Source organism: Rhinichthys klamathensis, unplaced genomic scaffold (genome assembly GCF_029890125.1).
Source record: "Rhinichthys klamathensis goyatoka isolate OS25496 unplaced genomic scaffold, OSU_Roscu_1.1 h1tg000167l_1, whole genome shotgun sequence".
Taxonomy (NCBI): Eukaryota; Metazoa; Chordata; class Actinopteri; order Cypriniformes; family Leuciscidae; genus Rhinichthys; species Rhinichthys klamathensis.
Window position 1 is genome coordinate 1,345,660 of NW_026606698.1, and position 27,912 is coordinate 1,373,571.

Sequence of the window (27,912 nt, forward strand, 5' to 3'; positions counted from 1 at the left end):
ATGGTGTGAAAAGGGAAAAACATTCAGTATGCGGCAGTCCTGTGGGCGAAAATGCCTTGTTGATGCTAGAGGTCAGAGGAGAATGGGCCGACTGATTCAAGCTGATAGAAGAGCAACTTTGACTGAAATAACCACTCGTTACAACCGAGGTATGCAGCAAAGCATTTGTGAAGCCACAACACGCACAACCTTGACGCGGATGGGCTACAACAGCAGAAGACCCCACCGGGTACCACTCATCTCCACTACAAATAGGAAAAAGAGGCTACAATTTGCAAGAGTTCACCAAAATTGGACAGTTGAAGACTGGAAAAATGTTGCCTGGTCTGATGAGTCTCGATTTCTGTTGAGACATTCAGATGGTAGAGTCAGAATTTGGCGTAAACAGAATGAGAACATGGATCCATCATGCCTTGTTACCACTGTGCAGGCTGGTGGTGGTGGTGTAATGGTGTGGGGGATGTTTTCTTGGCACACTTTAGGCCCCTTAGTGCCAGTTGGGCATCGTTTAAATGCCACGGCCTACCTGAGCATTGTTTCTGACCATGTCCATCCCTTTATGGCCACCATGTACCCATCCTCTGATGGCTACTTCCAGCAGGATAATGCACCATGTCACAAAGCTCGAATCATTTCAAATTGGTTTCTTGAACATGACAATGAGTTGTCTACTAAAATGTGCTGTACTAAAATGGCCCCCACAGTCACCAGATCTCAACCCAATAGAGCATCTTTGGGATGTGGTGGAACGGGAGCTTCGTGCCCTGGATGTGCATCCCACAAATCTCCATCAACTGCAAAATGCTATCCTATCAATATGGGCCAACATTTCTAAAGAATGCTTTCAGCACCTTGTTGAATCAATGCCACGTAGAATTAAGGCAGTTCTGAAGGCGAAAGGGGGTCAAACACAGTATTAGTATGGTGTTCCTAATAATCCTTTAGGTGAGTGTATGTGTGTGTGAGTAATGTGATGTAAGTGAGTAATGTAATATGAGTAATGTGATGCAAGAAGGGGAAAAATACTATGGAAGTCAATGGCTACCGTCAACTGGTTACGAACATTCTTCAAAATATCTTCTTTTGTGTCCAACAGAAGAAACTCATACAGGTTTGGAACAACATAAGGGTACGTAAATGATGACAGAATGTTCATTTTTGGGTGAGCTATCTCATAATAGGCCCGTTCACACCAAGGACGATAACTTTAGCGATAAAGGTAAATATGTATACTATAACTATATAAGAATAGCAGAGTCCAAACCACAGTTATAACCATAACGGCACAGAGAAACAATATCGCCGGGAACACTTTCAGAATGATTTTTTTTCCAGCTGATGAAAGATAAAAAACAATGAAAGCCATAATAAACTTCTTAGAATAAACTGAACGATTTCGTCCGTAGTTATCGTTATCGGTCTTGGTGTGAACGGGCCTTAAGAATCACTTTTTTTAATGACTTCAAACATCATTTTAGCATATATTGTCTTCATGGTTTATGATATAAAATGAAAGCACGTCTTTTGTGAAATGGCCAATAATGAGTTGAGGGGTGTCAGATGTTTTCTTTGTCAAAGAGTTTCTCTCTGGAAATAGTTGGAGATAGTTGGTGAAATTCAACATTTAATACATAATTCAAATCAAAAGTTGTATCTGATAATATTTAATGGACTTGAGCTGACATGAACTAGCAATGAACAGCTGTATTTCTATTAACTAACATGAACAAAGGTTGATAAATACTTGTATTGCTCTTCTGCCAATTAACCAACATTAATTAATAGAACCATATTGCTCAGTTACATGTAACTTATTCCCTCCATACATATATTAAAAATCAAAATCACAGTTTGACTGAAAAATGAACAAATTTAATATAGCAAAAAATTCAAAGGTAATGAGCTCAGCTGTGTTTGCAGATGGATGCTTCATATGACATAAAATACATTTTAATTTGATGATGTGTTTTTCAGCCACTCAAACATTCAGTAATGTCACATACAGAAATACAAAATGATGCTTTCATCATAGATTTAAAAATGTACATCAAGAAACGGTAAATGACAAGACATAATATAAAAATATACAAAGACAGTCATCACATGATCTCACAGTAATAACAGCAGAGAAACCGAATACTGTATCTGTCAATCCAGTGGAAACACATCATGTGGACTTTATCCAAAATACTGACCGTGTTTATTCAGAACCCCTTCTGTGAACCTTCTTCTCTAAAACCAGTCCAGTGTAGCACAACATTTGTCACAAAACACATTTTATAAAAACCTTGCTAAAGGAAATGAAGAGAAAAAAAGTGGATTCTGAAAACAAAATTCTTGATTTTTTGGGTATATTAGCAAGGCACACAGTGTATGCTTCAACCAATCGTTATATTACATAAGACACATTCCAAAACATGCCTCTATTTAAAAGGTCTTTTTGACATGCAAACTGCTATGGACTTTGTTTAAAATATCTTTCTCTTCTTTACAATCATTAATAAAATATAGCATTTTAGCTTTAGTGTTTGTGTCTCATTTTCAATGATGTCATGTTATCATAAATAGATGCTTTTCATTATACATGAGGAAGAAAAATATTAAAGATGGCCACATTTAGGTACAATAACAGTGTGTTTACACCTTTATCCACAAACCCTGACGCTGTGAAACACGATACCGCTGAATAACGGAACTGTAGTTCTCGTCAAACCATCATTCTCACTGAAACATAAGGAAAACATCTCGCATGAAAACACAGCGCAAACACACACTTATATCGTCCTCTTGGAGAGAGTCAAGAGCCTTCGTTGCGGTCTCTGAAAGCCCAAAACTCTGTCGTTGGAATTATTGCCGTATTATTCATAGTTTTCATGTAATGTTATTTTTTTACCAGGTTTGTACTAATGTACTAAGACAGTGATATTAAAAGATCTTGATTGATACTGATGATGCATTCTATATATACACTCACCGGCCACTTTATTAGGTACCCCATGCTAGTAACGGGTTGGACCCCCTTTTGCCTTCAGAACTGCCTCAATTCTTCGTGGCATAGATTCAACAAGGTGCTGGAAGCATTCCTCAGGGAGTTTGGTCCATATTGACATGATGGCATCACACAGTTGCCGCAGATTTGTCGGCTGCACATCCATGATGCGAATCTCCCGTTCCACCACATCCCAAAGATGCTCTATTGGGTTGAGATCTGGTGACTGTGGAGGCCATTTTAGTACAGTGAACTCATTGTCATGTTCAAGAAACCAATTTGAAATGATTAGAGCTTTGTGACATGGTGGAAGTAGCCATCAGAGGATGGGTACATGGTGGCCATAAAGGGATGGACATGGTCAGAAACAATGCTCAGGTAGGCCGTGGCATTTAAACGATGCCCAATTGGCACTAAGGGGCCTAAAGTGTGCCAGGAAAACATCCCCCACACCATTACACCACCACCACCAGCCTGCACAGTGGTAACAAGGCATGATGGTTCCATGTTCTCATTCTGTTTACGCCAAATTCTGACTCTAACATCTGAATGTCTCAACAGACATCGAGACTCATCAGACCAGGCAACATTTTTCCAGTCTTCAACTGTTCAATTTTGGTGAGCTCTTGCAAATTGTAGCCTCTTTTTCCTATTTGTAGTGGAGATGAGTGGTACCCGGTGGAGTCTTCTGCTGTTGTAGCCCATCCGCCTCAAGGTTGTGCGTGTTGTGGCTTCACAAATGCTTTGCTGCATACCTCGGTTGTAACGAGTGGTTATTTCAGTCACTGTTGCCCTTCTATCAGCTCGAACCAGTCTGGCCATTCTCCTCTGACCTCTGGCATCAACAAGGCATTTCCGCCCACAGAACTGCCGCTCACTGGATGTTTTTTCTTTTTCGGACCATTCTCTGTAAACCCTAGAGATGGTTGTGCGTGAAAATCCCAGTAGATTAGCAGTTTCTGAAATACTCAGACCAGCCCTTCTGGCACCAACAATCATGCCACGTTCAAAGTCACTCAAATCAACTTTCTTCCCCATTCTGATGCTCGGTTTGAACTGCAGGAGATTGTCTTGACCATGTCTACATGCCTAAATGCACTGAGTTGCCGCCATGTGATTGGCTGCTTAGAAATTAAGTGTTAACGAGCAGTTGGACAGGTGTACCTAATAAAGTGGCCGGTGAGTGTATAAGCCAACAGATGCATCACTGTAAAAAATTATATGATCAATAAGTTATGACAACATATGTTTTTACATTGCTTTAACTCATTTAAATAATTTAAGCAATTTGCAACTTTTTTTTATAAGATTCAACTCATTTTTTGGTCCCACTTTATATTAAGTGGCTTTAAGTACTATGTACTTGCATCGAAAAATAAGTACAATGTTCATGTTTTGTAAAACGCTATTGAGGTGTGATACGGGACATGGAGATATATGGAGATGTATGTATGTACGCGGGTGTATGCATGTTTATGTATGAATATATGGGTGTATAGATGATATACGTCTGAGTACGTATGTATGTATGTATGTATGTGTATATGTGCGTGGATATGTATGTGTGAATGTATACGTATACATTTCCTTCTGTTAATTTTTATTTATTTTTTTTCACTGGGGTGTACAGGAGAGGAATGGAAATAAGAGGTAAAAAGGGGTAAAAAAAAGAAATATATTGTGTCTACTCTGATATGTTAATTGTATGATCGCAATATGAAAAATGTCACACAAAAAAAAAAAAAAAAAAAAAAGATACGGGTAAGGTGTGTGTGGTGCGGGTCGGTTTAAGGCTGGCTTAAGGTGTAAAGGAGGGGTCAACAGTGTAATTACATAAATTAATTACAGCTGTAATTACATGCAGGTATTTTTAAAATATAAGTACAATGTAAAAACGTGTATGTACACAATAAGTCCATTGTATCAAATTATTCATTTCAATGTAAGTACATAGTACTTAAAGCCACTTAATATAAAGTGGGACCCATTTTTTTTTTATGTCGGTTTAATGTAATTTAAGTTGAAATGACTTAATCATTAACGCCCAGTATACCTTATTAATAAAACATACAATGTACAGACAAACAGATAAACCCAGAATATTAACACAATGCGCTAACTTGCATGTTAAGCATATTCCCATAGAAATGCGTGATGTGCAATTTAATGCATCATCAATAACGTGTATATTGACTTTGATCTTTTAAAACCGCAGTCTTATGACATTAGGACGCGTTAAGCACTTGTCCAGTTAAGTGTTTTAGATCGTCCCGCTGTGTTTAGTGAGGAAGGTGCAGTATATGGATCGCAAGTGCCCTAAACTCGCAGTTTGTTCACGTCTTTGTTTTTCTTCTGTAGAGAGATAATCTAAGTTTTAGTGGCTTGACAGATGATTGACAGGCCTGTTTTCAGTCTGAAAACTATGAATGAAACAATGATTCTATATATGGAAAGTGGTCGCAGTTTATATTTCTCAGTTGATACAAAAATGTTTGATTTTTTTTTAAATCAAGATACAGTACATTAACTTGAGAAGCTAAATGATTTTAAGTCTTGCTTTCTGAAGAAAATCATCAAAATGTATTGAGTTTGTGCTTAAAACAAGATTTTTTTTTTTTTACATTTTTACAGTCTTTTCCATGACTTTTGAGGCAAATATTCATGACCTAAAATTAGTGTAAAATACAACTTTCTGGATTTGTTTGTTTTTCCAAAACTTAGGCCTGGAAAATGCAATTTTAAAGCTTTGCCAGATTTTTCATGAGCGTCCAAACCCTGAAACAAGATTATTGTTCTTATCTCACTGACAGATTTTTTTTCTTGATTTAAGCATTAAATAACCTAATTTTGATAAGTTTTTCCGAAGAAAGTTTTGCTTCTCAAGTAACTGCAACTCTCAAGTTGGGTATTTGTAGTGGAAAACTCGTGCACATTGGCTGTAGATCTAAATGTCCCGAGCTGAAGTACAGTAGTCCTGCTTTCTTTTTGGTGGAGAATCGTCCAGGTTTTTCTCCACTCTTCCACTGAAAGCACACGAAGCTTTGCTCGACGTGCCTCGACACATAAGCCACACCTGCTGGCTCTGCCTCTCTCAGGGTTAGATGTGTGTCAGATGAGTCGTTCTTCTGGAGGCACTTTCAGCACGCTGCCCATCTCTAGCCGTGCTCCTGCGACCTCCTGTTGACTGGGGCTGTACGTTCCCTCGGACTGCCGCTTCTTCCGGGTGGTGAGAACCAGGCAAACCAATCCCAGTGTTCCCAGCAGGACAGCGAGACACGCCAGCGGGACGGCCACCAGCAGCCACGGCACGCGCTCCTTCTGCAGCTGCTTCTACAGGAGCACACGGAGGACATCTGGGATTCACTCAATGCAGGACATGTGGAGCAAATCGCGGAATCCACACACAAAAATAGAATTTAACGTAAAAACTAATTTCTGAGAAAATAAAGCATTTCTTAGGGCCCTATTATTGTAAATATTTTTTATATGATATTAAATTGTGAAACTTTTATGAATTCAATTAATTAGATATGCTGTTTGATTTTTTTTTTAACATTTTTAACTTAAAGAGTAATTACTCCAATAAAATGGAATCAAGAAAAACTAAAATAGAAAACATGGAATTTGAAAATTAAATAAATCAAAATAAATGTTTGTTAAACTTTTATTAAAGTGCTGTTAAACGGCATACGTTACTAAAATTTAATTGAACCATTAAAATGCAATACCAAAAATTGAAAACTTTTTTTGAAACTAAATAAAACTGATTTCATAGGGCCCTAATTTTTTTATTTTTGTTAAACTTTTAATAAATTGCTGTTAAATTGTATAAGTACAATGATTTCATTTAATTAGACATGCTTTTTGATTGCTAAAATTTGGAATTTGGAATTTTCGATGGTTAAATAAAAATTTTGAAAATTAAAAAAAATTGAAAACAAACGAATACAAAAATTGTTTTATTATTTTGAAGGGGGAAAAAATTATTTGCTAAAAAAATGGCCCTAAAAATTTAATTTCTGTTAAACCTTTAGAAAAAAAAAAGTGTTAAATTCATTAGACATTTAATTTAACTATTAAAATGAAATCCAGATATAAGCTAACTGAACCGAAAAATGGTCTTTGAGGAAAAAAATCTAATGAATTTTGGGGAAAAATAAAACGGATATCATAGAGCCCTAAAAGAGTAATTTTTGATCAACTTTTAATAAATTGTTGTTAAATTGTATAAGTTCCATGATTTAAATTAATTAGGCATGGTTATATTAACGAGAAAAAAAACTAATCCAGAAAAATGTAAACAGAAAAAAACAGAATTAAAAAAAAAACAGAATTTGGGGAAAATGACAAACAGATTTGGTAGGGCCCTATAGATGGATGAAACACAAGGGCCGAGCATTATCCAGCTGAGCGAACGAGAAGCCAGATCTCACCGTGTTCTCACAGTTCTCTCCGCTGACGTCCGACACACACTCACAGAGGTAGTGATTGGCTCTGTTCACACACGTGCCTCCGTTCAGACACGGGTCCGACTCACATTCATCTACATCCACTTCACATCTGGAAAACAAAACGTCCTCAGTCTAACTATAGTTTGCACATTTCCGCTTTTTTGTGCCAAGAATCTCTCAGTGTGTGTGTGTGTGTGTGTCGTCTCAGAGTATCTCACCTCCCTCCACTGAAGCCGGGTCTGCAGGTGTGTGTGTGCGTATGTGTGTGTGTGTGTGTGTGTGTGTCGTCTCAGATGATCTCACCTCTCTCCACTGAAGCCGGGTCTGCAGGTGTGTGTGCGCGTGTGTGTGTGTGTGTGTGTGTGTGTGTGTGTGTGTGTGTGTGTGTGTGTGTGTGTGTGTCGTCTCAGATGATCTCACCTCTCTCCACTGAAGCCAGGTCTGCAGGTACAGTTCCTTCCCCAGAATCCCTCAGTGCAAACTCCACCATTCTCACAGTCTGAATCCACATCACACTGACGCCATCTGAGGACACACACTGAATTATCAATGACCAATAAAATAAATAATGACATAATGTGAAAATACAACAAGGCTTTATAGATATTAAAGGGATAAACACAAATTAAGATATTTTTTATTAAATCTAAGAGCTGGAAGCCTATGGAGGAGTGATCCAGCTCTCAGATTTAATCAATCCATCCGAAGATGAACGAAAGTCTTACGGGGTTGAACAACATGAGGGAGAGTCATTACTGACAGAGTTTTCATTTTTGAAACTCAATCAGACCAGGCTCCTTTTCTTTGAAGATTTGTGCCTTATCTGGGAACTAATTGATCCATATTCAAAGCAAACTTGAAGTTTCTCCAGCAGTGTTAATAATAAAGTAATGCGTTTGACTCTTCAAACCTCGCTAACAGGGTTATTATTCAAGTCGCTGTTCAGATTTAAATAGGCAAAAGCTTAAGAGTCTATGTTCGGATCATTATTGCAGTGATTATTGTTTATATTTTGGTTCTTCTACTGTAAGCCTAATTAATGGAGTGTGTATCATTTCATTTCTTAAACGCCCATGTATGAAGACACATCATGGTCATATATTCCATGATGATAATGTCAAGATTCATCAGGCTCAGATTTTGAGGAGCATGAAGAATCATTTCCACAGATGAATCGGCTCCTGAGTCCAGAGCTTGAACTCACTGAGAGTGTTTGGGATGTGCTGGAGGAGACTTTAGTGAATCAATACTTTTTCAAAAAAGAATCGCTACTTTTTCGCAAGTGAATCGCTACTTTTTCATAAATTAATCAATTCTTTTTCAAAAATGAATCGCTACTTTTTCAAAAGTGAATCGATACTTTTTCAAAAATTAATCACTACTTTTTCAAAAATGAATCGCTACTTTTTCAAAAGTGAATCGCTACTTTTTCAAAAATGAATCGCTACTTTTTTTTTAAAGTGAATCGCTACTTTTTCGAAAGTGAATCAATACTTTTTTCAAAATGAATGGCTACTTTTTTTTTTAAAGTGAATCGCTACTTTTTCGAAAGTGAATCAATACTTTTTTCAAAATGAATGGCTACATTTTTCAAAAAGAATCGCTACTTTTTTCAAAATGAATCGCTACTTTTTTCAAAATGAATCAATACTTTCAAAAATGAATCGATACTTTTTTTAAAAGAATTGCTACTTTTTTTAAAATGAATCGCTACTTTTTCAAAAGTGAATCGATACTTTTTCAAAAAGAATCACTACTTTAAAAAAAATGAATCGCTACTTTTTAAAAAAGAATCGATGCTTTTTTTCAAAAAGAATCGCCACTTTTTTCAAAAAGAATCGCTACTTTTTCAAAAAGAATCGCTACTTTTTCAAAAAGAATCGCTACTTTTTTACTTCAGAAGTAAACAGTGTAGCTGACTTAATGTTTAGCTGACAGAATGTTTATTTTTAAACCACAACTTCAATGTGTGCTTCTTTTACAGATATATTTAACGATATCTTTTGCATTTCTAATCCAAACAATGTCAAACTCGGCACTGCACTTACTCGTGCCCGCAGCAAGACACCCGTCAAGTTTGAAATCCATCGGACTAACGGTTCGAGAGATACTCGATTAACAGACAGACAGACGTTCCTGTAATTTATAGATAGACATTTCACAATATTACTGTTTGAACTGTATCTTTCTATCAAATAAATGCAGCCTTGGTGAGCAGAAGAGTCTTCTCTCAATATATATATATAAGCATCAGCCAAGTGTCAAGCTAAACAAGTAAGCATTCAAAGATCAGGGGCCGGTTGCATAAACCTCTAAGACTAGTCTTACAAGTTAGACTTCAGTTTATTTTATTTAAGACTGTTCATAGCTTTTTACATTTACATTTATTCATTTAGCCAAAGCGACTTACAAATGAGAACAATAGAAGCAGTTAAACTAACAGTAGGACAACAATATGCAAGTGCTGTGACCCTTCCCAGTTTAGTCTAACGCAGTACATGTACAATTTTATTTATTTATTATATAAATAGAAGAGAAAGTGTTAGTTTTTTTTAAATCAGTTACATAAAAGAAACATAGATTGGCCTAATTTGATTCCGAAAAGGAAGATTGACTGCCCCAGACTAACTGCTACTGGGTCATGCTAGAACTTACGAAACTGTGTTAACATAATGGCTACGTTTCTGCAACCGGCCCCTGGCCCCATAATCTGCAGATATCACTCACTGGCAGGACGGGCCTGTGTGAGCAGGTGGACAGACGCAGGTGTGTCCCGCGACTGTATACACACACGAGCCTCCGTTCTCACAGCGATGCTCCTCCTGGCACCCGTCCACCTCCTCCTGGCAGTTCTTCCCAGCGTATCCATCAGGACACTCGCACACATAGTCCCCGGGCAGATCCCGGCACACGCCGACAACACAGGGCAGTTGGACACACTCGTCCACGTTCTCCTGGCAGCGTTCGCCCGTCCATCCCGGGACACACGTGCAGGCGAAGAGATTGAAGAGATCCGTGCAGGAGCCGTTGTTCAGGCAAGGCTCGGGAACACACACGTTGGAGCCGGAGCATCCCAGCTGAGGCTCTGCCGTCCCGCCGACTCGGATGAACTGGGACGTTTGCGGCGCCTCGTCCTCCAGGCGTCCGGAAAACGGTAAATAAACCCCACCGATCCGCACCTCCCCCAAACAGCCGGTGTAGTTCTCCGCCAGCCACACGGTGGAGAAGTTGAAGAAGTCCGAGCTGCCAGACGCCGCCAGACTGGATCCCGACATCCGACCATCCACGACCAGGGTCCAACGGGACGCCGAGTTCCTCGAGATGGACGTGTAGAGCAACACCTGATGCCACTCTCCGTCCGAAACAGGGATGTCGCTGGTGAAAGCGTGCACATCCAGACTGTTCCCCTCACGAAACTTCACGATCAGCGAGGAGTTCAGAAGCCCCACGCAGAAGAACTCCAGCCGGTCCGAGGCGCGCAACAGTGTCCCGTTCTCCTCACGCGTCCGCAGATCCATGGAGATCCGCATCACCGGGAACAACAGGGAGCCGTTGGCACTGAACTTCAGAGCATTGCTCTCGAACGTGGCGTTGGCTAAACCTGGAGTGAGGAGGAGTGTGTTAACACAGGGATTCACTAACGTTTTCTGTCATTTACTTGACGTACACTGGAAATGTCAATCACTGAACAACACATTTGCATGGTCATCATGGTTCTCTGATGTTGGTCATGGTGCGCAAGTAAACAGATCTTTTTTTAGCTAGTGTTTTATTTTAATTGTTTATATTTTTAAAGGATTAGTTCAAATTTCCTGATAATTTACTCACCCCAATGCCATCCAAGATGTTCATGTCTTTCTTTCTTCAGTGGAAAAGAAATTAAGTTTTTTGAGGAAAACATTTCAGGATTTATCACAATCACTTCAATTGCAACCAACATGTTGAAGTCCAAATCAATGCAGTTTCAAAGGGCTTTGAAGTGCTTCAAACGGCTCTGCACGATCCCAGCTGAGGAATAGGGTCTTATCTAGCGCATCGATCGGCCATTTAAAAAAAATGTATATGCTTTTTAAACACAATTGTTCGTCTTGTGCTGGTCTGCGACGCGCCAGGGATTACGTCATCACGTTGTAAACGTCACGATTTTTATTTTTTTTTAATAATAATAATAAATTAAAACAAAGATGTCAGACGATTTTGAAGTTGGAGGAGAAAACGGGAGAAAATGAGATGGAATTTTTCGCCCTTCCCTGCCTTTTTTAACCGGAGTACACAGACAAATAACTTAGACAGATGACGTGGTGCATGACGTTTTCAATTTGGACTTCAACATGTTGGTTCCTGTTGAAGTCCATTGTGTGGAGAAAAATCCTGAAATGTTTTCCTCAAAAAATTTAATTTCTTTTCCACTGAAGAAAGAAAGACATGAACATCTTGGATGGCATTGGGGTGAGTAAATTATCAGGAAATTTTCATTTTGAGGTGAACTAATCCTTTAAATTATTTTTTATATAGGGCTACATGACTGCCAAAAAATGTAATTGTGATTATTTTGTCATATTGCAACTTAGACTGTTACCATTTTTATTATTACTAGTTATAACTCTAATTATAAAAAATGACAGATATATATCACTGTTGTATATTACAATAAACTATGACTATTCAATAAAAAATGTATGTGATAATATAAAAAAATATATTTTACACTACAAGTTAAAATTCTACATGACTGCCAAAAAATTTCATTTGAACTTTTAATGTTTTATTATTATTATTATTAGTTTTAACTCTAATTATAAAAAATGAGAGAAAATATTACAGTTGTAAATTAAAAAAACTGACTATTCAATAAAAATTAACTTAATATTAAAATGTGTATTTTACACTAAAAGTTTAAATATTACATGATAGCCAGTAAATTATTATTTTGTCATATATTTCAATTTGACCTGTTAATGTTGTTTTTATTATTATTATTATTATTACTATTATTATTATAACAAAAAAATGACAGAAAAATATAACTTATAAATTATAATAAACTATGAAAATTCAATAAAAAATGTATGTGATAATATGAATATTTTTATTTTATTTATATTATCTCAATATGTTAATATTCTTTGACGCAATACTTTTCAAATCATAAGGATTTTATTTTGACAGAATACTGGTGAAATTATGTAATATTTTATTTTATTAAGTAGCAAAAATAAACTATAACGACTCTGTTCCGGTTCAAATTGAATCCGATTGGATTTAAATCAATGAACCAAAAATTACAAAATGAAAAACAAAAACAAAACTGTATTTATTTACATTCTTTTTTATTTTATAAATTCTTTTTTATTAATTTTTTTTTGTTTTAATTCAGTGCTTTCCTGAAGTTCTAACATTAGAGCACTGCACTAGAAACGCCAAGATCACGGGTTCGGTTCGAGGAAAAAACTACTGAACTGGAAAAAATGTACACCTTCAAAGTGTCTGCAAAATGCATAACTATTGAGAAACATAACAAAATACATTAATTTTTATTATTATTACTATTTTTATTTTGGGTCTGTGCATTTAACCACTAAATTTATGGGTCAAGTTCAAGAAGATTTTAAGAAAAACATCCGATGTTAACCAGATTTTCCAACAAACTCACAAAATGCACCTGAAACATAATATATAAGGGTTAAATGTTTCTTTTTTTCATATGAATGTTTTTTTTTTTCATATTTTCTATTTTTTTCTATTGTTTAGTTGTCTGTTTTCTTGAGTACCTAGAAACAAGAAAAAAAAAAAAAGACTAAAACAGGGACCAATGAAGCTCAGTCATTGATACTCACACTCATAACCATCAGGCAGATCCACACACCGCGTCCCGGAGTCGCACGGGTCACTCACACACCACACACGCGTGTCACACGTCTTCCCGGAGTAGTTCAGCGGACAGAAGCACACAAAGTCATTCCAGATGATCGCGCATTTCCCTCCGTTCTGACAGGGCTTCATCTGCAAACACAACGTGTGAGAGTTCAACATCTGAGAAGTGTTCAACACTCAGCAGAAGCTAGTACAGGAGAAAAGATGTGTGTTTGAAAGAGTCTCTTCTGCTCACCAAGGCTGCATTTATTTGATCAAAAATACAGAAAAAGTGAAATATTACCATTTTAAAAAGTCGTTTTCTTTGTGAATATATTGTAAAGTGTAATTTATTCCTGTGATCAAAGCTGAATTTTCAGCATCATTACTCCAGTCTTCAGTGTCACATGATCCTTCAGAAATCATTATAATATGATAATTTGCTGCTCAATAAACATTTATTATTATTATTAATGTTGAAAACATACTTTTGAGGAAACTGTGATACATTATGTTTCCCGTCTTCTTTGATGAATAGAATGTTCATAAGAACAGCATTTATTATGTTGGTTTGACAAATGTTTAACATTATTATTGGCTTGACATTACTGTTAGCAATGTGATAAAACATGCTAGCAACATGGTAAGTCATGCAGGGGTGGCCTTGCTTATGTTTCACCCGTTTCAATTGAAACAGGCCCCGCCCTCCAACAGCCCATTCATTTTCTCCGTAGGATATTGATTTTCAGCCATAATGTCTAAACCATTCAAGGTAGATTGACCACGAGCTACGAGGTTGTGAAACGAAAGTTTCGGCTCCTATAAAAGCCACAAGCTACGAAATCAACCTTGTTATTTGCGAAACACTGACGTCTCTGATTGGTGGAACTCGCGGTTACCATGGCGACGTTTACCACCCCCGCGAACGGCTTAAGCGATCTGAAGAATAATATCGGTAGTTTATGTATTTACACCTTTGCCTTTTTTTGCCATTAGGTTAAAATGTTATTTTAAGGAGAAAAAGAATTTTAAGAGGAAATGAAACTGAAAAACGAGAGATATCGGACAACAAAAGAAAAGCTTTATTCAGTCTACCAAAAGTGAAGTTACCCTGCGTGAAAGGGCGAGGCTTATTCCAATGTAAAACGCTTTATAATTGTATAGTTTTAATCAAATAAGGTTGGATTATTTCTATGTTGAGCTGCCTGTTCATGAAGCTGAAAGTGCACGTAATAAAATAATATACCATTGATGCAAACCAACAGGAATCCTTGCTTTTTCTGCTCTATTATGTTGATGTTTTATGAAGGGCCCCATATTAGTTATTGAAACGGGCCCTCAGATGCTTAAGGCCGCCACTGAATTCATGTTAACAATGTGTTAAAACATGTAACCAACATGCTAATTTATGCTACTAAAATGCTAAATCATGCTAGCAACGTGTTAACCATGCTAACAACATGCTAATTCATGTTGTAAATCTGCCAAAACATGCTAATTCATGTTAGCAACCTTTTAAAACATGTTAGCAACATGCCAATTCATGCTAGCAATCTGCTAAAACATTCTAATTCATGTTAACATGTGTGAAAACATGTTAACAACATGTTAATTAATGCTAGAAATGTGCTAAAACATGCTAGCAATATGTTAATTAATGATAGCAATGTGTTAAAACATGTTAGCAATATGCTAATTCATGTTAGCAATGTCCTAAAACATGCTAGCAATGTGCTAATTCATGCTAGCAATCTGCTAATGTCAGGCCGCCACTGAATTCATGTTAACAATGTGTTAAAACATGTAACCAACATGCTAATTTATACTACTAAAATGCTAAATCATGCTAGGAACGTGTTAACCAATGCTAACAACATGCTAATTCATGTTGTCAATGTGCCAAAACATGCGAATTCATGTTAGCAACCTGTTAAATATGTTAGCAACATGCTAATTCATGCTAGCAATCTGCTAAAACATTCTAATTCATGTTAACATGTGTGAAAACATGTTAATTAATGCTATAAATGTGCTAAAACATGCTAGCAATATGCTAATTAATGATAGCAATGTGTTAAAACATGTTAGCAATATGCTAATTCATGTTAGCAATGTCCTAAAACATGCTAACAATGTGCTAATTCATGCTACCAATGTGTTAAAACATGTTAATTCATGCTAGCAGTGTTTTTCTCTGCACTAAATCTAAAGCTTATAAAACATAGAATCTTTTTAGAATCTTTACTGTCACTTTTGATTACTTTAATGCATCCTTGATGAATAAAAGTATTAATTTCACTATTAATATTAATAGTGTCTCACCTTACACGTCTGGTCACCCACACACCCCTCCAGCACATTAGATGAGTTTCTCGGTAAGTAGCTTGAATGCTGTGGTTTCTGGCTGATGCTCCCCGAGTACATGAACAGTTGTGTGTCGTCTATCCGGACGTCCTGCAAACAACCCTTGAAATATCCGCCCCACTGTATAGTGTTTTCTCCTTCGGGAAGCCCACCTAGATACGCCACATCTCCCGCCTCCACCTCAAAGTCAACGTGACTGGCAGAAATCTGCTGCGTTTCATTAAACACTATAACACCTTGTTGTTTTTTAATAGCCACAAAGACCTTCTCCCCATCGGTCAGGAATCTGGAGGCCTTTATGATGGAGTTGTATATCGCAATATATACTGAGCCATTCTTCAGGAAAAGAGTGAAGTAAGCCTGATTGTGATGCTGGAGCTGGAGGAGCAGGCCGTCTGAATGCCGGGATCTCAGCCACAGCGACACGCTCAGGTTTGAGTCGTGCGTCTGCATGATGGGGAACGCAGCGAAGCTTCTGTTGCGCTCGTGACTGAACGTCCATGAAGAGTGCTCTGTTGGGGAAAACGCTTCACAGGTTTAGTGAAAGCATCCAGAACATACGAGAGCGAATCTCAAGAAAATATGTACACCTCAGAAATAAGAACACAAGAATTTATAATAGTTGATAAGGCCTACTTTAGGAGAATTAAGATTTGTTTAACTTGTGAAAATATGACATGAAACACAGTCAAATTATCATTACCATGTGTTTGTACAGTAGTGTTTTGGTCATTCTCATTCTTGTTTGTTTTTGTACTATTTCAATCCTTTTATTGTTTTTTAGGTGTGAGATATTAAGATCTGTCCAGGGACAGATTCTGGCACACTATACATTTATTTACAATTGGTCCCTGTTAAATAAACCTGAAATAAAAAATAAAAATAAATGATGTTCAAGGATTCGCAAACTTTTTTTTGTCAGCCTCTGATTTAAAATATTTACTATTTTAAGTTAATATTTTAATAATTGAACAACATATTTGCATGTTCATAGTTCTGTGATATTGCTTAATGGTCACAGGACATGCAGGTAAAACAAAAAACAAATTTTTTTTAATCAATATGATATTTCTATGATTTAGTAAATAATTAGTTTTTGCTCAACTTACAAACAACCTGTAGTTTCCTGCTTTCTTCACAAAATCCAGTTATGGAAACAGTGTTTATTTGAAATATTTAGGAACATTATAAATGTATTTACGGTCAATTTTAAACATATTTGGTGAATACATTTCTATTTTTACTTTTAAAATCTTACTAACACCAAATTTTTGAATGGTAATGTATAATGGTTTCCACACAAAAAATGAAGCACAACTGTTTTCAACATTGATAATAATCATAAATGTTTCTTGAACAGAAAATCATCATATTAGAATGATTTCTGAAGGATCATGTGACACTGAAGACTGGACTAAAATTCAGCTTTGATCACAGGTATAAATGTTTTTTTTTATTATAATAATATTTCACAATATTACTGTTTTTACTGTATTTGTCATCAAATAAATGCAGCCTTGGTGAGCAAAATACTTTTATTCAGCAAAGATGCGTTAAATACTGTTCTTTTGAACTTTCTATTCATCAAATAACCCTGAAAAAAAAATGTTTTCAACACTGATAATAATAATGTTTCTTGAGGAGCAAATCAGCGTATTAGAATGATATCATGTAAAAAAAAAAAAAAAAAAAAAAAAACTTTTGAGGGGTAGTGTATAATGTTACGAAAGATTTCTAGTTATTTTAAATTGTAAAAAATATTTCACAATACTGTTTTTGCTGTATTTTGAAACAAATAAATAAACCCTTGCTTTAGTGAACAAAAGAGACTTCTTTCACAAAAAAAATTCTTCTTAAATTCTTACCGATCTAAAAACGTCTAAACAGTAGCGTGTGTGTGTGTATTTATTATTATTATTTTTTTATTAAATAGAGGCATCAAATAAAGGCCTGTTCACACCGCGCCGACGTTTAACGCCTCGTGACTAAACAAAAGGCGCCAATGTGAGTGTGCACACCGACGCGTAAAACGCCACGCGTAAAAAAGCGTCATTTTTTTTCAAACGCCTCGGGTTCGTTTTTTTGGTTTGACGCGCCGCGTCAAAAACTATCCGACCAATGAGATTGGCGCTTTTGCTCACGTGTCTGGAGCTTCTGAAGTTACAGTAAAACACAACTTGGTGGCGCTCAAACACAAAACGGTCTTGCCGAGCACACATACGTAACGGCGAAGAAGATATACGCCAAGTAGCGTCTACACCATAGATATCCGTAATAAAGGCTAGATGTCTCGTCCGCGCTGCTGGCCAATGGCCTTTATTATGGATATCTATGGTCTACACTGCCGGGAAGAAATAAGACGAGGAAGATGCGAGGCAAGATGAATGTAGAGCTGCTGCTGGTCTCGTTGGTGTCGGAACATAAAGAACTATATGATAAACGCGACTACAAAATAGGACTATTTCTGTTTTACATTAAGCGCCATCTAATGGCAGGGAATGAATTGGCATGTTCACTCGGCTCATCATCAGCGAAAATCGCTTGGGTGTGAACACAAAAAACGCGTTGAAAAACGCTGGCGAATAACGCGCGCCGATATTCGTCCTGGTGTGTACGAGCCTTAAGGCGTAATTAAGGCTTACCATACTTACAAATAAAAGTCATATCATTGACAGTGACACATAATTTAATAATTCATTATGGCAAGCTGTTATAATAAGTCAGCTCACCTTCTGAACAGTTGTGTCCATGAAACGGCGTGTGGCACTGGCACATGTAGTCGCTCCACAGATCCACACAGTGTCCTCGCTGGGAGCAGGGATCGGGACGGCACCGCTCGCGTCTCTCACAGCCCATCTGCACATACTGAGAGCTGAGGCTTCTGGGTAAAACCAGCTGAGCATCTACACGCAGATCCTCTACACACCCGACGAATCCCGTCCCGGCCGCCGTGTTGTTGAGCAACTCCTGAGGAACGCCTCCGATGTGTGTTTTCTCCAACCCCTTCGGCTGGAAGGACAGAAGCTGGTTGTGTCCTCCATCCTCAGCGCTCTTGTTCTCTGATATCAGGGTCAGAGCGAGTCTCTCATCCACACTAACAGAGACTTCATGCCAGAGGCCGTCACTGAAGCCCCCGGGTAACGTCACAGCAAGCCTTAAATCTCCAGATTCGGCTCTGGAGAGAAGATTCCCACCACTCAGCTCCAGTGTAAAAAAGTGCTCTTGGCTTCCCCGGTAGAGGAGTATTGCGTCTGGTAACGTCGTCCTGAACCTCATCTGGACACTCGGCGCTTGTGATCCCGCATGCCGGCGACTCCTGTTCCCGTGTGAAACCTCCAGGAGCGCATAACCTCCACCCGTCATGGAGAAGGTGGTGGAGGTTTCGCATCGCTCCCCATGATAGCCAGGAGGGCATGTGCAGGTGTGTGTGTGCTTGTCTCCATGCAGTGATGGCCAGCAGGTGGCGCTGTTTAGGCAGGGGTCGTTCACACACCCGGTCAATGCCACGTCACAGTCCCGGCCGCCCCAGGGCATCTGGTCCCGCGCAGGACGAGGACAGTAACACATGTAGTCATTAATGCCATCCTCACAGCGGGCACCGTTCCGACACGGCTCGCTCTCACACTCATCCACGTTAGTCTCACACACCACACCTGCAGGGGAACGAACACACACACACACACACTCACACAGGTCATGTGAGGCTTGAGGCATTCGAACTGCTGTTCTACAAAACTGTTAGTCTTATTCAGAAGCTTTTTATATGCAACACTAGGACTGCACGATTTGGGGGAAATCTAGACATCAAATTACAGTTTTTCTGATCAAAATTAGGATTTAAAAATGAACATCCTGGTTTGCTTTGTTTGCTCACAATTCGGCAACAGTTTTGTGATTATGCATCAATATGACTATAGAAAAGAAATGTTAATAATAATAATAATAATAATAATAATAATGCATTAAATATACAATAATACTAAAGAAAAAATAAGAATTATCACTATTGTTAAAAACATTAAGTATTTATGTAATATAAAATATAAATATAATATAGAAAGATAATGTTTTATTTTTATTGATAATATAATAATAATACTATAATATTACTATTGTAATATTTCACTATAATATAAAAATTGGGTATTTAATTAATACAATATAAAAACAAATATAATATAAAAATATAATAATACATTTTATTATTGCTGTTGTTGTTGATATAATGATAACAATAATATAATAATAAATAAAATAAACAATAATACTACATAAAAAATAGGAAAAAAAGAAATATTACTATTGTAAAAAATAAAGTATTTAAATAATATCATATAAAAATATAGATAATATAAAAAGATAATAATAATACATTTTATTATTATTATTATTATTGTGGATCATAGAATAATAATAATAATAATAGCAATACTATAAAAATGAATACTATTACTATTGTAATAATTCACTGTAAAATGAAATATATATTCAAGCAATATAATATAACAATTTACTAAGTTTTATTTTTATTATTATTATCATTGTTGTTGATAATAATATTACATAAAATATACAATAATACTAAATATAAAAAATATTACTTTTGTAATATTTCGTTGTAAAATGTACTAATATTATGGCTAACACTTTTTGAAATACGCAACACATATTTATTTAATTAAATGTATAATTGCAATAAGCCATATCATGATTCCAGTTTTATTGTGATGAATTGCGCAGCTTATGCAACACCCTTTTCATGTGAGGATTTTAGCGATCCGTGACTAAGAAAGTGATTGGTTATAATAAAACGAATTATATCAAACAAATGAAGAAAACATAAGACTTCATTTGAGTGAAAGCCAACAAACCAAAAAAAATGCAACTGACAATGTAAATCATAAGCAGAAACTTATGAAGCAACTGCAACCTTAATCAATGCTAACACACAGTGAGATAAAAACAAATACATTGACTTTTAATTGCATTTACTTTAAGCCTTTTAGTAATGTAATCCTGGTAAAAGGATTGGCATGCCAGCATATGGTGAACGGTTGCTTCTACTTAACTGAAGTTTATTTAGTGTGTTCTAGTAAACTGTTAACTACTAATACTGCACCTGTAAATATGACCAAACTACACCAGCACTAGAGAGGTCAGTGATTGAGCAACCATGCCAGTTATAATCAGTGTCATGCAAACTGTACAGAGTTCTAGTAGTTGCTTGTAATACATTTTGCAAATAAGATTACTGATAAGCTGCTTGGAAACCATGTGTATTGTGAAAAGCACTATACAAATGAAACTGACTTGATGACTCAATTCTAGCACATGTTATGCAGAATGCAAAAAGTTGCACTAAATTTATCATGCATATATATATATGAGGAAAAAACAAGTTAACCAACCATGTTAGCAGCAATACCACAATACTACATTTCAAGAGTAAACTAGAGCGGACATGTACAGTATCTTTTACAGTAGTTTTCCAGTACACATATCTAAATTCTTAAATCAAGATGCATTTACTTGAGATGCAATACAATCAAATAATAGTCTTGTTTTCAGAGAAATTTAATGCAAAGGCAAAATAAGTTTATTTTTCTGACCCCACTCGCAGAAATATCTTAAATCTCAAATAAAGATATGCAAAATAACATAAAATAAGAGTCTTGTTTTTTGGAGAAATTCTTCTAAAGAAAAATGCACTTAATTCAGAGGAAAAACAAGTTTATTTTTCTGACCCCATTTAAAAAAAAAAATTATTTAAACAAACTCACTTATTTATGATACATATTTTTCCGAAAACAAGACTTCTTATCATGTGTCATATTTGCACTGCAATACATAACAACAATACTGAGTGAGATAATCACTTGTTGCGGTGAACAGGAAGTGTCTTTATTTGTGCTTTTCAATTAATAACTATGTGCCTAAAAATCAGTTTATGTATGATATTCACCATAAATATAATTTCAAAGTATACGGTCGCAGTCGCTCGTGGAGAATCCCGGAAATGGTCGAGCAATACGAGATATTCTCCATTGATTTTAGCCAATAAAATACTCTATTGCAGCATTCAGACACGATTATCTTCATCTTTATTAGAGTTTATTTGAGGCCGCTTCTGTGGCGTTATTTTAATGATAATTGTCAAGAGCGTGTCCAAATAACGCACGAGCACAAGTCTCATCTCGCAGGCGGATTTCCAATATGTCTCATGGCTCTTCTGCTCTCGCTCAGATATAATGTGTGCGCGCTCAAAATCAAACTCAAAACTTACTCTTTCTCTGTGGTCTTCTCTCCTGGATTTAAAGGGTTAGTTCACCCAAAAATCAAACTCTCCCTCATGACGTTCCAAGCCCGTCAGACCTCCGTTCATCTTCGGAACACAGTTTAAGATATTTTAGATTTAGTCCGAGAGCTTTCTGTCCCTCCATTGTAAATGTATGTACGGTATACTGTCCTTGTCCAGAAAGGAAATAAAGACATCATCAAAGTAGTCCATGTGACATCAGTGGGTTAGTTAGAGTGTGTTGAAGCATCGAAAATACATTTTGGTCCAAAAATAACAAAAACTAGGACTTTATTCAGCATTGTATTGTCTTCCGGTTCTGTTGTGGATCCGCGTTCAGTGCCGCTGCTGACGTAAGACGCTGCTGACGTGTGTCTGGTGTGTGTGTGTGTGTGTGCAGGGGCGGACTGGCCATCTGTGTGATCTGGAGTATCACAGAACGGCCGGTACTCCAGGACGGCCGGCGGGCCGGCCCACCACCCGCCACACACCCAGTCATAACCTGTTTCCCCCCCCCCCACTAAAATATTTCACACTCCAGTAGTGTAGGTGGCAGCAATGCACCTTTAAGTTGGATGCCAGCGCGGATCATTATCAGCTCGGCCCAAAAAAACTGCGATCGCGGCCGAAGCAGCTGTGCGGACTGATCTCGATCACGCGAACATTTTTACTCAGAGTTGCGCGATCCACTGAGAAGCATTTCAATTCTGTGCAGAATTCTCTATCTCTATTATAAACCCACAGATGTGATTTAAGCTAGTTAAAAGCCAGATTAAACAGCGCTGATATTCTCAACATCTTGACGCAAAAAAACAGGTGAAACATTGTTCCAAGAACAAACCAGTTAGAAGACATTTCACTCCACAACTTATGAATTAACTGTAACTTAGTAAAACAAATTTTTTGGCAGAAATGTGCCTGTATTCATATTAAAAATGCTGTTATATTAATAGTCATGTAGGCCTATAAATGTAGGCTATTAAATGTAATGCAGTAATGTTTTTGTTTAGAAGTTATGGCAGTTTATTTATTTATTTTGCATTAAATATTTATACTAAATGTTTATGCTACAATAGGTTTTTAGAGAATAATATATATATATATTACAAATTTTTCAGGAATTGTTGAACCAGAATATCAAGATATTTTATTATTTCGCATATGATGGTGAAAAGTAAAAAAGTTAAAGTTAAAAGTAAAGGTAAGGTAAAAAAACACCACCATGTTATATGTATAATAAATATTTTTGAGTATAGCCCTTCTAGATTATTTTATCCCTTTAGCCCTCGCACACAAAAAGGTTGGAGACCCCTGGTATATAGTAACTATATGTTTTATAATTACAAGTTTGTGTAATTAGGGTTTCTGTAGCCAGTGACATTTCATTATTTGTATTTTATTTTCAATGCAGATATAATGGCATTGTACATTTTGTTGTTTTTTATTTGAAGACTGAGGCTTCATTAATAAACAAAACCCCAATTGTCATCATTGTTTTTAAGATATTACTTGCTGTGAATACCTTGTCTGATATAGGTTACAGTATTGTGGCATAGTATCAGGACATCCTAGTGGCTAGGGGCGAATGGCTGGATGATTTGGGAGAAAGTCCAGGGCTGTTTTTTAGCCCCAGTCCGTCCCTGTGTGTGTGTGTGTGTGTGTGTTCCGGTTCTGTTGTGGATCCGCGTTCAGTGCCGCCGCTGACGTAAGACGCTGCTGACGTGTCTCTGGTGTGTGTGTGTGTGTGTGTGTGTGTATTCTGGTTCTGTTGTGGATCCGCGTTCAGTGCCGCTGCTGACGTAAGACGCTGCTGACGTGTGTCTGGTGTGTGTGTGTGTGTGTGTGTGTGACGTAAGACGCTGCTGACGTGTGTCTGGTGTGTGTGTGTGTGTGTGTGTGTGTGTGTGTGTGTGTGTGTGTGTGACGTAAGACGCTGCTGACGTGTGTCTGGTGTGTGTGTGTGTGTGTGTGTGTGTGTGTGTGTGACGTAAGACGCTGCTGACGTGTGTCTGGTGCGCCCGAGCTTCGTCTACAGTCTGAGGGAGACGCACGCTGGAAACAAAACAATCTTCACAAACATGTCTAAGGATTTCCACACAGAGGAAGACTTGCATTTTTTGCCCAGCCATATTTATTTGAACCCGAATACACACACACACACACACACACACCAGACACACGTCAGCAGCGTCTTACGTCAGCGGCGGCACTGAACGCGGATCCACAACAGAACCAGAATACACACACACACACGTCAGCAGCGTCTTACGTCACACACACACACACACACACACACACACACACACACACCAGACACACGTCAGCAGCGTCTTACGTCAGCAGCGGCACTGAACGCGGATCCACAACAGAACCAGAATACACACACACACACACACACACACACACACACCAGACACACGTCAGCAGCGTCACTGAACGCGGATCCACAACAGAAGCAGAATACACACACACACACACACACACACCAGACACACGTCAGCAGCGTCTTACGGCAGCAGCGGCACTGAACGCGGATCCACAACAGAACCAGAATACACACACACACACACACACCAGACACACGTCAGCAGCGTCTTACGTCAGCGGCGGCACTGAACGCGGATCACCAACAGAACCAGAATACACACACACACACACACACCAGACACACGTCAGCAGCGTCTTACGGCAGCAGCGGCACTGAACGCGGATCCACAACAGAACCGGAATACACACACACACACACACACACCAGACACACGTCAGCAGCGTCTTACGTCAGTGGCGGCACTGAACGCGGATCCACAACAGAACCAGAATACACACACACACACACACACCAGACACACGTCAGCAGCGTCTTACGTCAGCGGCGGCACTGAACGCGGATCACCAACAGAACCAGAATACACACACACACACACACACCAGACACACGTCAGCAGCGTCTTACGGCAGCAGCGGCACTGAACGCGGATCCACAACAGAACCGGAATACACACACACACACACACACACCAGACACACGTCAGCAGCGTCTTACGTCAGTGGCGGCACTGAACGCGGATCCACAACAGAACCAGAATACACACACACACACACACACCAGACACACGTCAGCAGCGTCTTACGTCAGTGGCGGCACTGAACGCGGATCCACAACAGAACCGGAAGACAATACAATGCTGAATAAAGTCCTAGTTTTTGTTATTTTTGGACCAAAATGTATTTTCGATGCTTCAACACACTCTAACTAACCCACTGATGTCACATGGACTACTTTGAACTGTTTTCGTATACCGCAGCAGCAAAGTTGAGGCATGCTGCCAAAATGACTATTAAGTCTTTATCTCTGCAATGCCTTGCCATTTTGACACCAAACTTTGCATGTGCCATAGTCACCCCACTCTGACCACATTATATCGATTTCGTAACTGCACCACCTATTGGTCGAAAGTGATAATCCATTAAATCATCTTAAAAGTTACTGTATATTTGATTTTTTAGCCATTTGCCCAAAATTCATCTTCAAATGTCTTTAATTGCTCCTTGCTGCCATTGGTCTGCCACTCGCACCCATGATGGCATCTGTTGCCGCTTCTTGCGCTTGGCCCCGGTAATGGCTGCTTGCAGCTATATTTTTTGTTATTTTTGGAGCAAAATGTATTTTCGATGCTTCAACACACTCTAACTAACCCACTGATGTCACATGGACTACTTTGATGATGTCTTTATTCCCTTTCTGGACAAGGACAGTATACCGTACATACATTTACAATGGAGGGACAGAAAGCTCTCGGACTAAATCTAAAATATCTTAAACTGTGTTCTGAAGATGAACGGAGGTCGTACGGGCTTGGGACGACATGAGGGCGAGTTATTAATGACATCATTTTCATTTTTGGGTGAACTAACCCTTTTAAGCTTTCAACCACATGACTTTCACGATTGCCTGACGAAATAACTGTAGGCCTACCTTTAAATTGTAAGGAAATTACGGATTCGCCTTTAGCTATATATATTATATGGAGTGTGGGCACTGGGCACCCACCGGCAGAAACATAAATCGGCGCCTATCCACATGACTTCCAGAACGCTCCGACACTTTACCTGTCAGGAGGAGCATCCCACTGCAAAAGAGTTTCACTATCAGTCCTCTCATCCTGCAAGCGTCCCGGCGGAGGCACTCTCCTCAAGACTAAAGACTCAAGTGATTTACAATGCAATCTCTTCCTACTTCTCTCGGTGCTCCTGTCTTTCCAGCTTCTTTGTATTTTCCAGTTTTGCACAAGCGCACTCCCACAGTGGATGGAGCTCTCGGTGCCGAGCGTCCCGGAGCGAGTGCGAGGGATGAGGGATAATAATCCACAGATTCCCTCCCTTCCCAGCTGGCTCCTGTCTGCTGACATCAGGAATGCTTATGCCAACTCATTACTGGAGATGTGGGTTGAGTCTGTGTCCGTGAGGGAAGCTTTCAGGCCTCAGACCTACACGACTTTCAAACGCTATACGCATTATATACAGCACTGGCCAGAATTGACGCACAAGCTATCAGGACTGAATTTTCTCTGGGAAATGAGACTACTGAAATCCGCCATCTTGAAGTTATAAGTCCAAGCTGTGGGTGTTTTCAGGATCATCTGTCTTAATCCGCTCTCCTGTAAGCGTCTCACCTCACTTCACACGAACACACTATTACAACAGGGTTTGTTTTCTGAAAGTTGGAGCCTGTCTATGATTTCATGCACAGATTCAGACTGTATCGGTGATTAAGACTGAGGTGGGAGTTTACACAGAGCTCTTCAGTTTCACTCCTACATTTATTAGAGTAAATAATGTTTTTTGAATATCTAGTACCACTTCATTTGTTAAAGTGAATTTTGGGGTGAACTATCCTATTGATTTGAAAAGCAGACATGTTTTAAAGCCCCCCTGTGGTGAAAATCCAGCTTTTAATGTTGTTTATGTGTCTATGTGGTGTTTTTAATGTGCTTTAAGACGAACCATGTGTAAGTTCATAAGTCGACAGCATTGCTGAGTATTTTCTCCTTAAAACGGCAGTGAACCAAAGACAGTCTCAAACACACGGTTTGAAATCGCTGGTGTTTCTGACGTCACAAACGACCTTGTAACCAATCAGATCAACATGTGATCGTCAACCAGTGGATCTCTGAGCTGAGTGAGTGAGTGGAGGCGGGGCTCATTTGCATATTCATAGAACCGCGCATACTAAATGAGGCAAGGGTGTCGGGTTACATTCAAGCTATTTTAAGGCATGAGTTTTTTTTCAAGGAAATTTTAGTTTTAAGTGATACAATTATTGACTACAGGGGGACTTTAAGTGTAAAGACATTTGTTATCTTCAGTCATTTTGCTTCTCAAGTAAATGTGTCTTGATTTAAGGATGTTTAGATATTTGTCCTGGAAAACAAGAGAAAAATACTGAGGTGGAAAATCTTTTTTTGCACTGTAGCTGTACGAGCAAGTCAGAAAAGCCACTCATACGGAGATGGCTACTTGATGCAATAGTCAAAATGCACTAGTTTGAAAATCATGCATTATTGTAAAAGCGTTTTGAGGTCATTTGAGGTGAAAAAATAATCGGTAACCTGCACCCCATTGTGCAAAAAGAAAATGTATTTGATGTTTTAATGGCACTAGTGTTCATTTCAGCTGGAAACTGCAGGGTATTGTGTGTATAGGAACAGTTTTTTTAAAAGCCTAATTTTTGAGCCTATGTTGTGCATTTAGCAATTGGATATATTTGCATTATTTGGACTGTTTTACAGATAAGGATCGGGGTTATACGGAGCAGACGTACACACCTGTGAATCCCGGCGGACACCGGCACTTAAATGCATTGACGAGATCTTCACAGGTTCCTCCGTTCTCACACGGTGCCGACTCACATTCGTTGATGTTCACTGAACAGTTTTCACCTGAGAAACAGAGAAGCTGCG

General features: G+C 38.2%; 1 protein-coding gene across 3 annotated transcripts in view; it reads right to left on the reverse strand.

The window, feature by feature from the left end:
- Positions 1-6,064: 6,064 nt before the first annotated feature.
- The window catches only part of crb2b (crumbs cell polarity complex component 2b), a 36,036-nt gene continuing 14,188 nt past the window's right edge, over positions 6,065-27,912 (reverse strand). Inside the window, exons 4-11 of one of the 3 annotated variants that reach the window (XM_056259401.1) lie at positions 27,778-27,891; positions 18,387-19,310; positions 15,616-16,169; positions 13,278-13,443; positions 10,168-11,041; positions 7,861-7,965; positions 7,423-7,549; positions 6,065-6,319 (exon numbers count right to left, since the gene is read on the reverse strand). In XM_056259401.1, coding sequence (XP_056115376.1) covers positions 6,098-6,319; positions 7,423-7,549; positions 7,861-7,965; positions 10,168-11,041; positions 13,278-13,443; positions 15,616-16,169; positions 18,387-19,310; positions 27,778-27,891 — 3,086 coding nt within the window. In that variant the 3' untranslated portion in view covers positions 6,065-6,097. Of the gene's footprint in view, positions 6,320-7,422; positions 7,550-7,860; positions 7,979-10,167; positions 11,042-13,277; positions 13,444-15,615; positions 16,170-18,386; positions 19,311-26,062; positions 26,160-27,777; positions 27,892-27,912 lie in introns of those variants that run through there. The other 2 variants (XM_056259403.1, XR_008807819.1) reach the window with 2 other exon arrangements.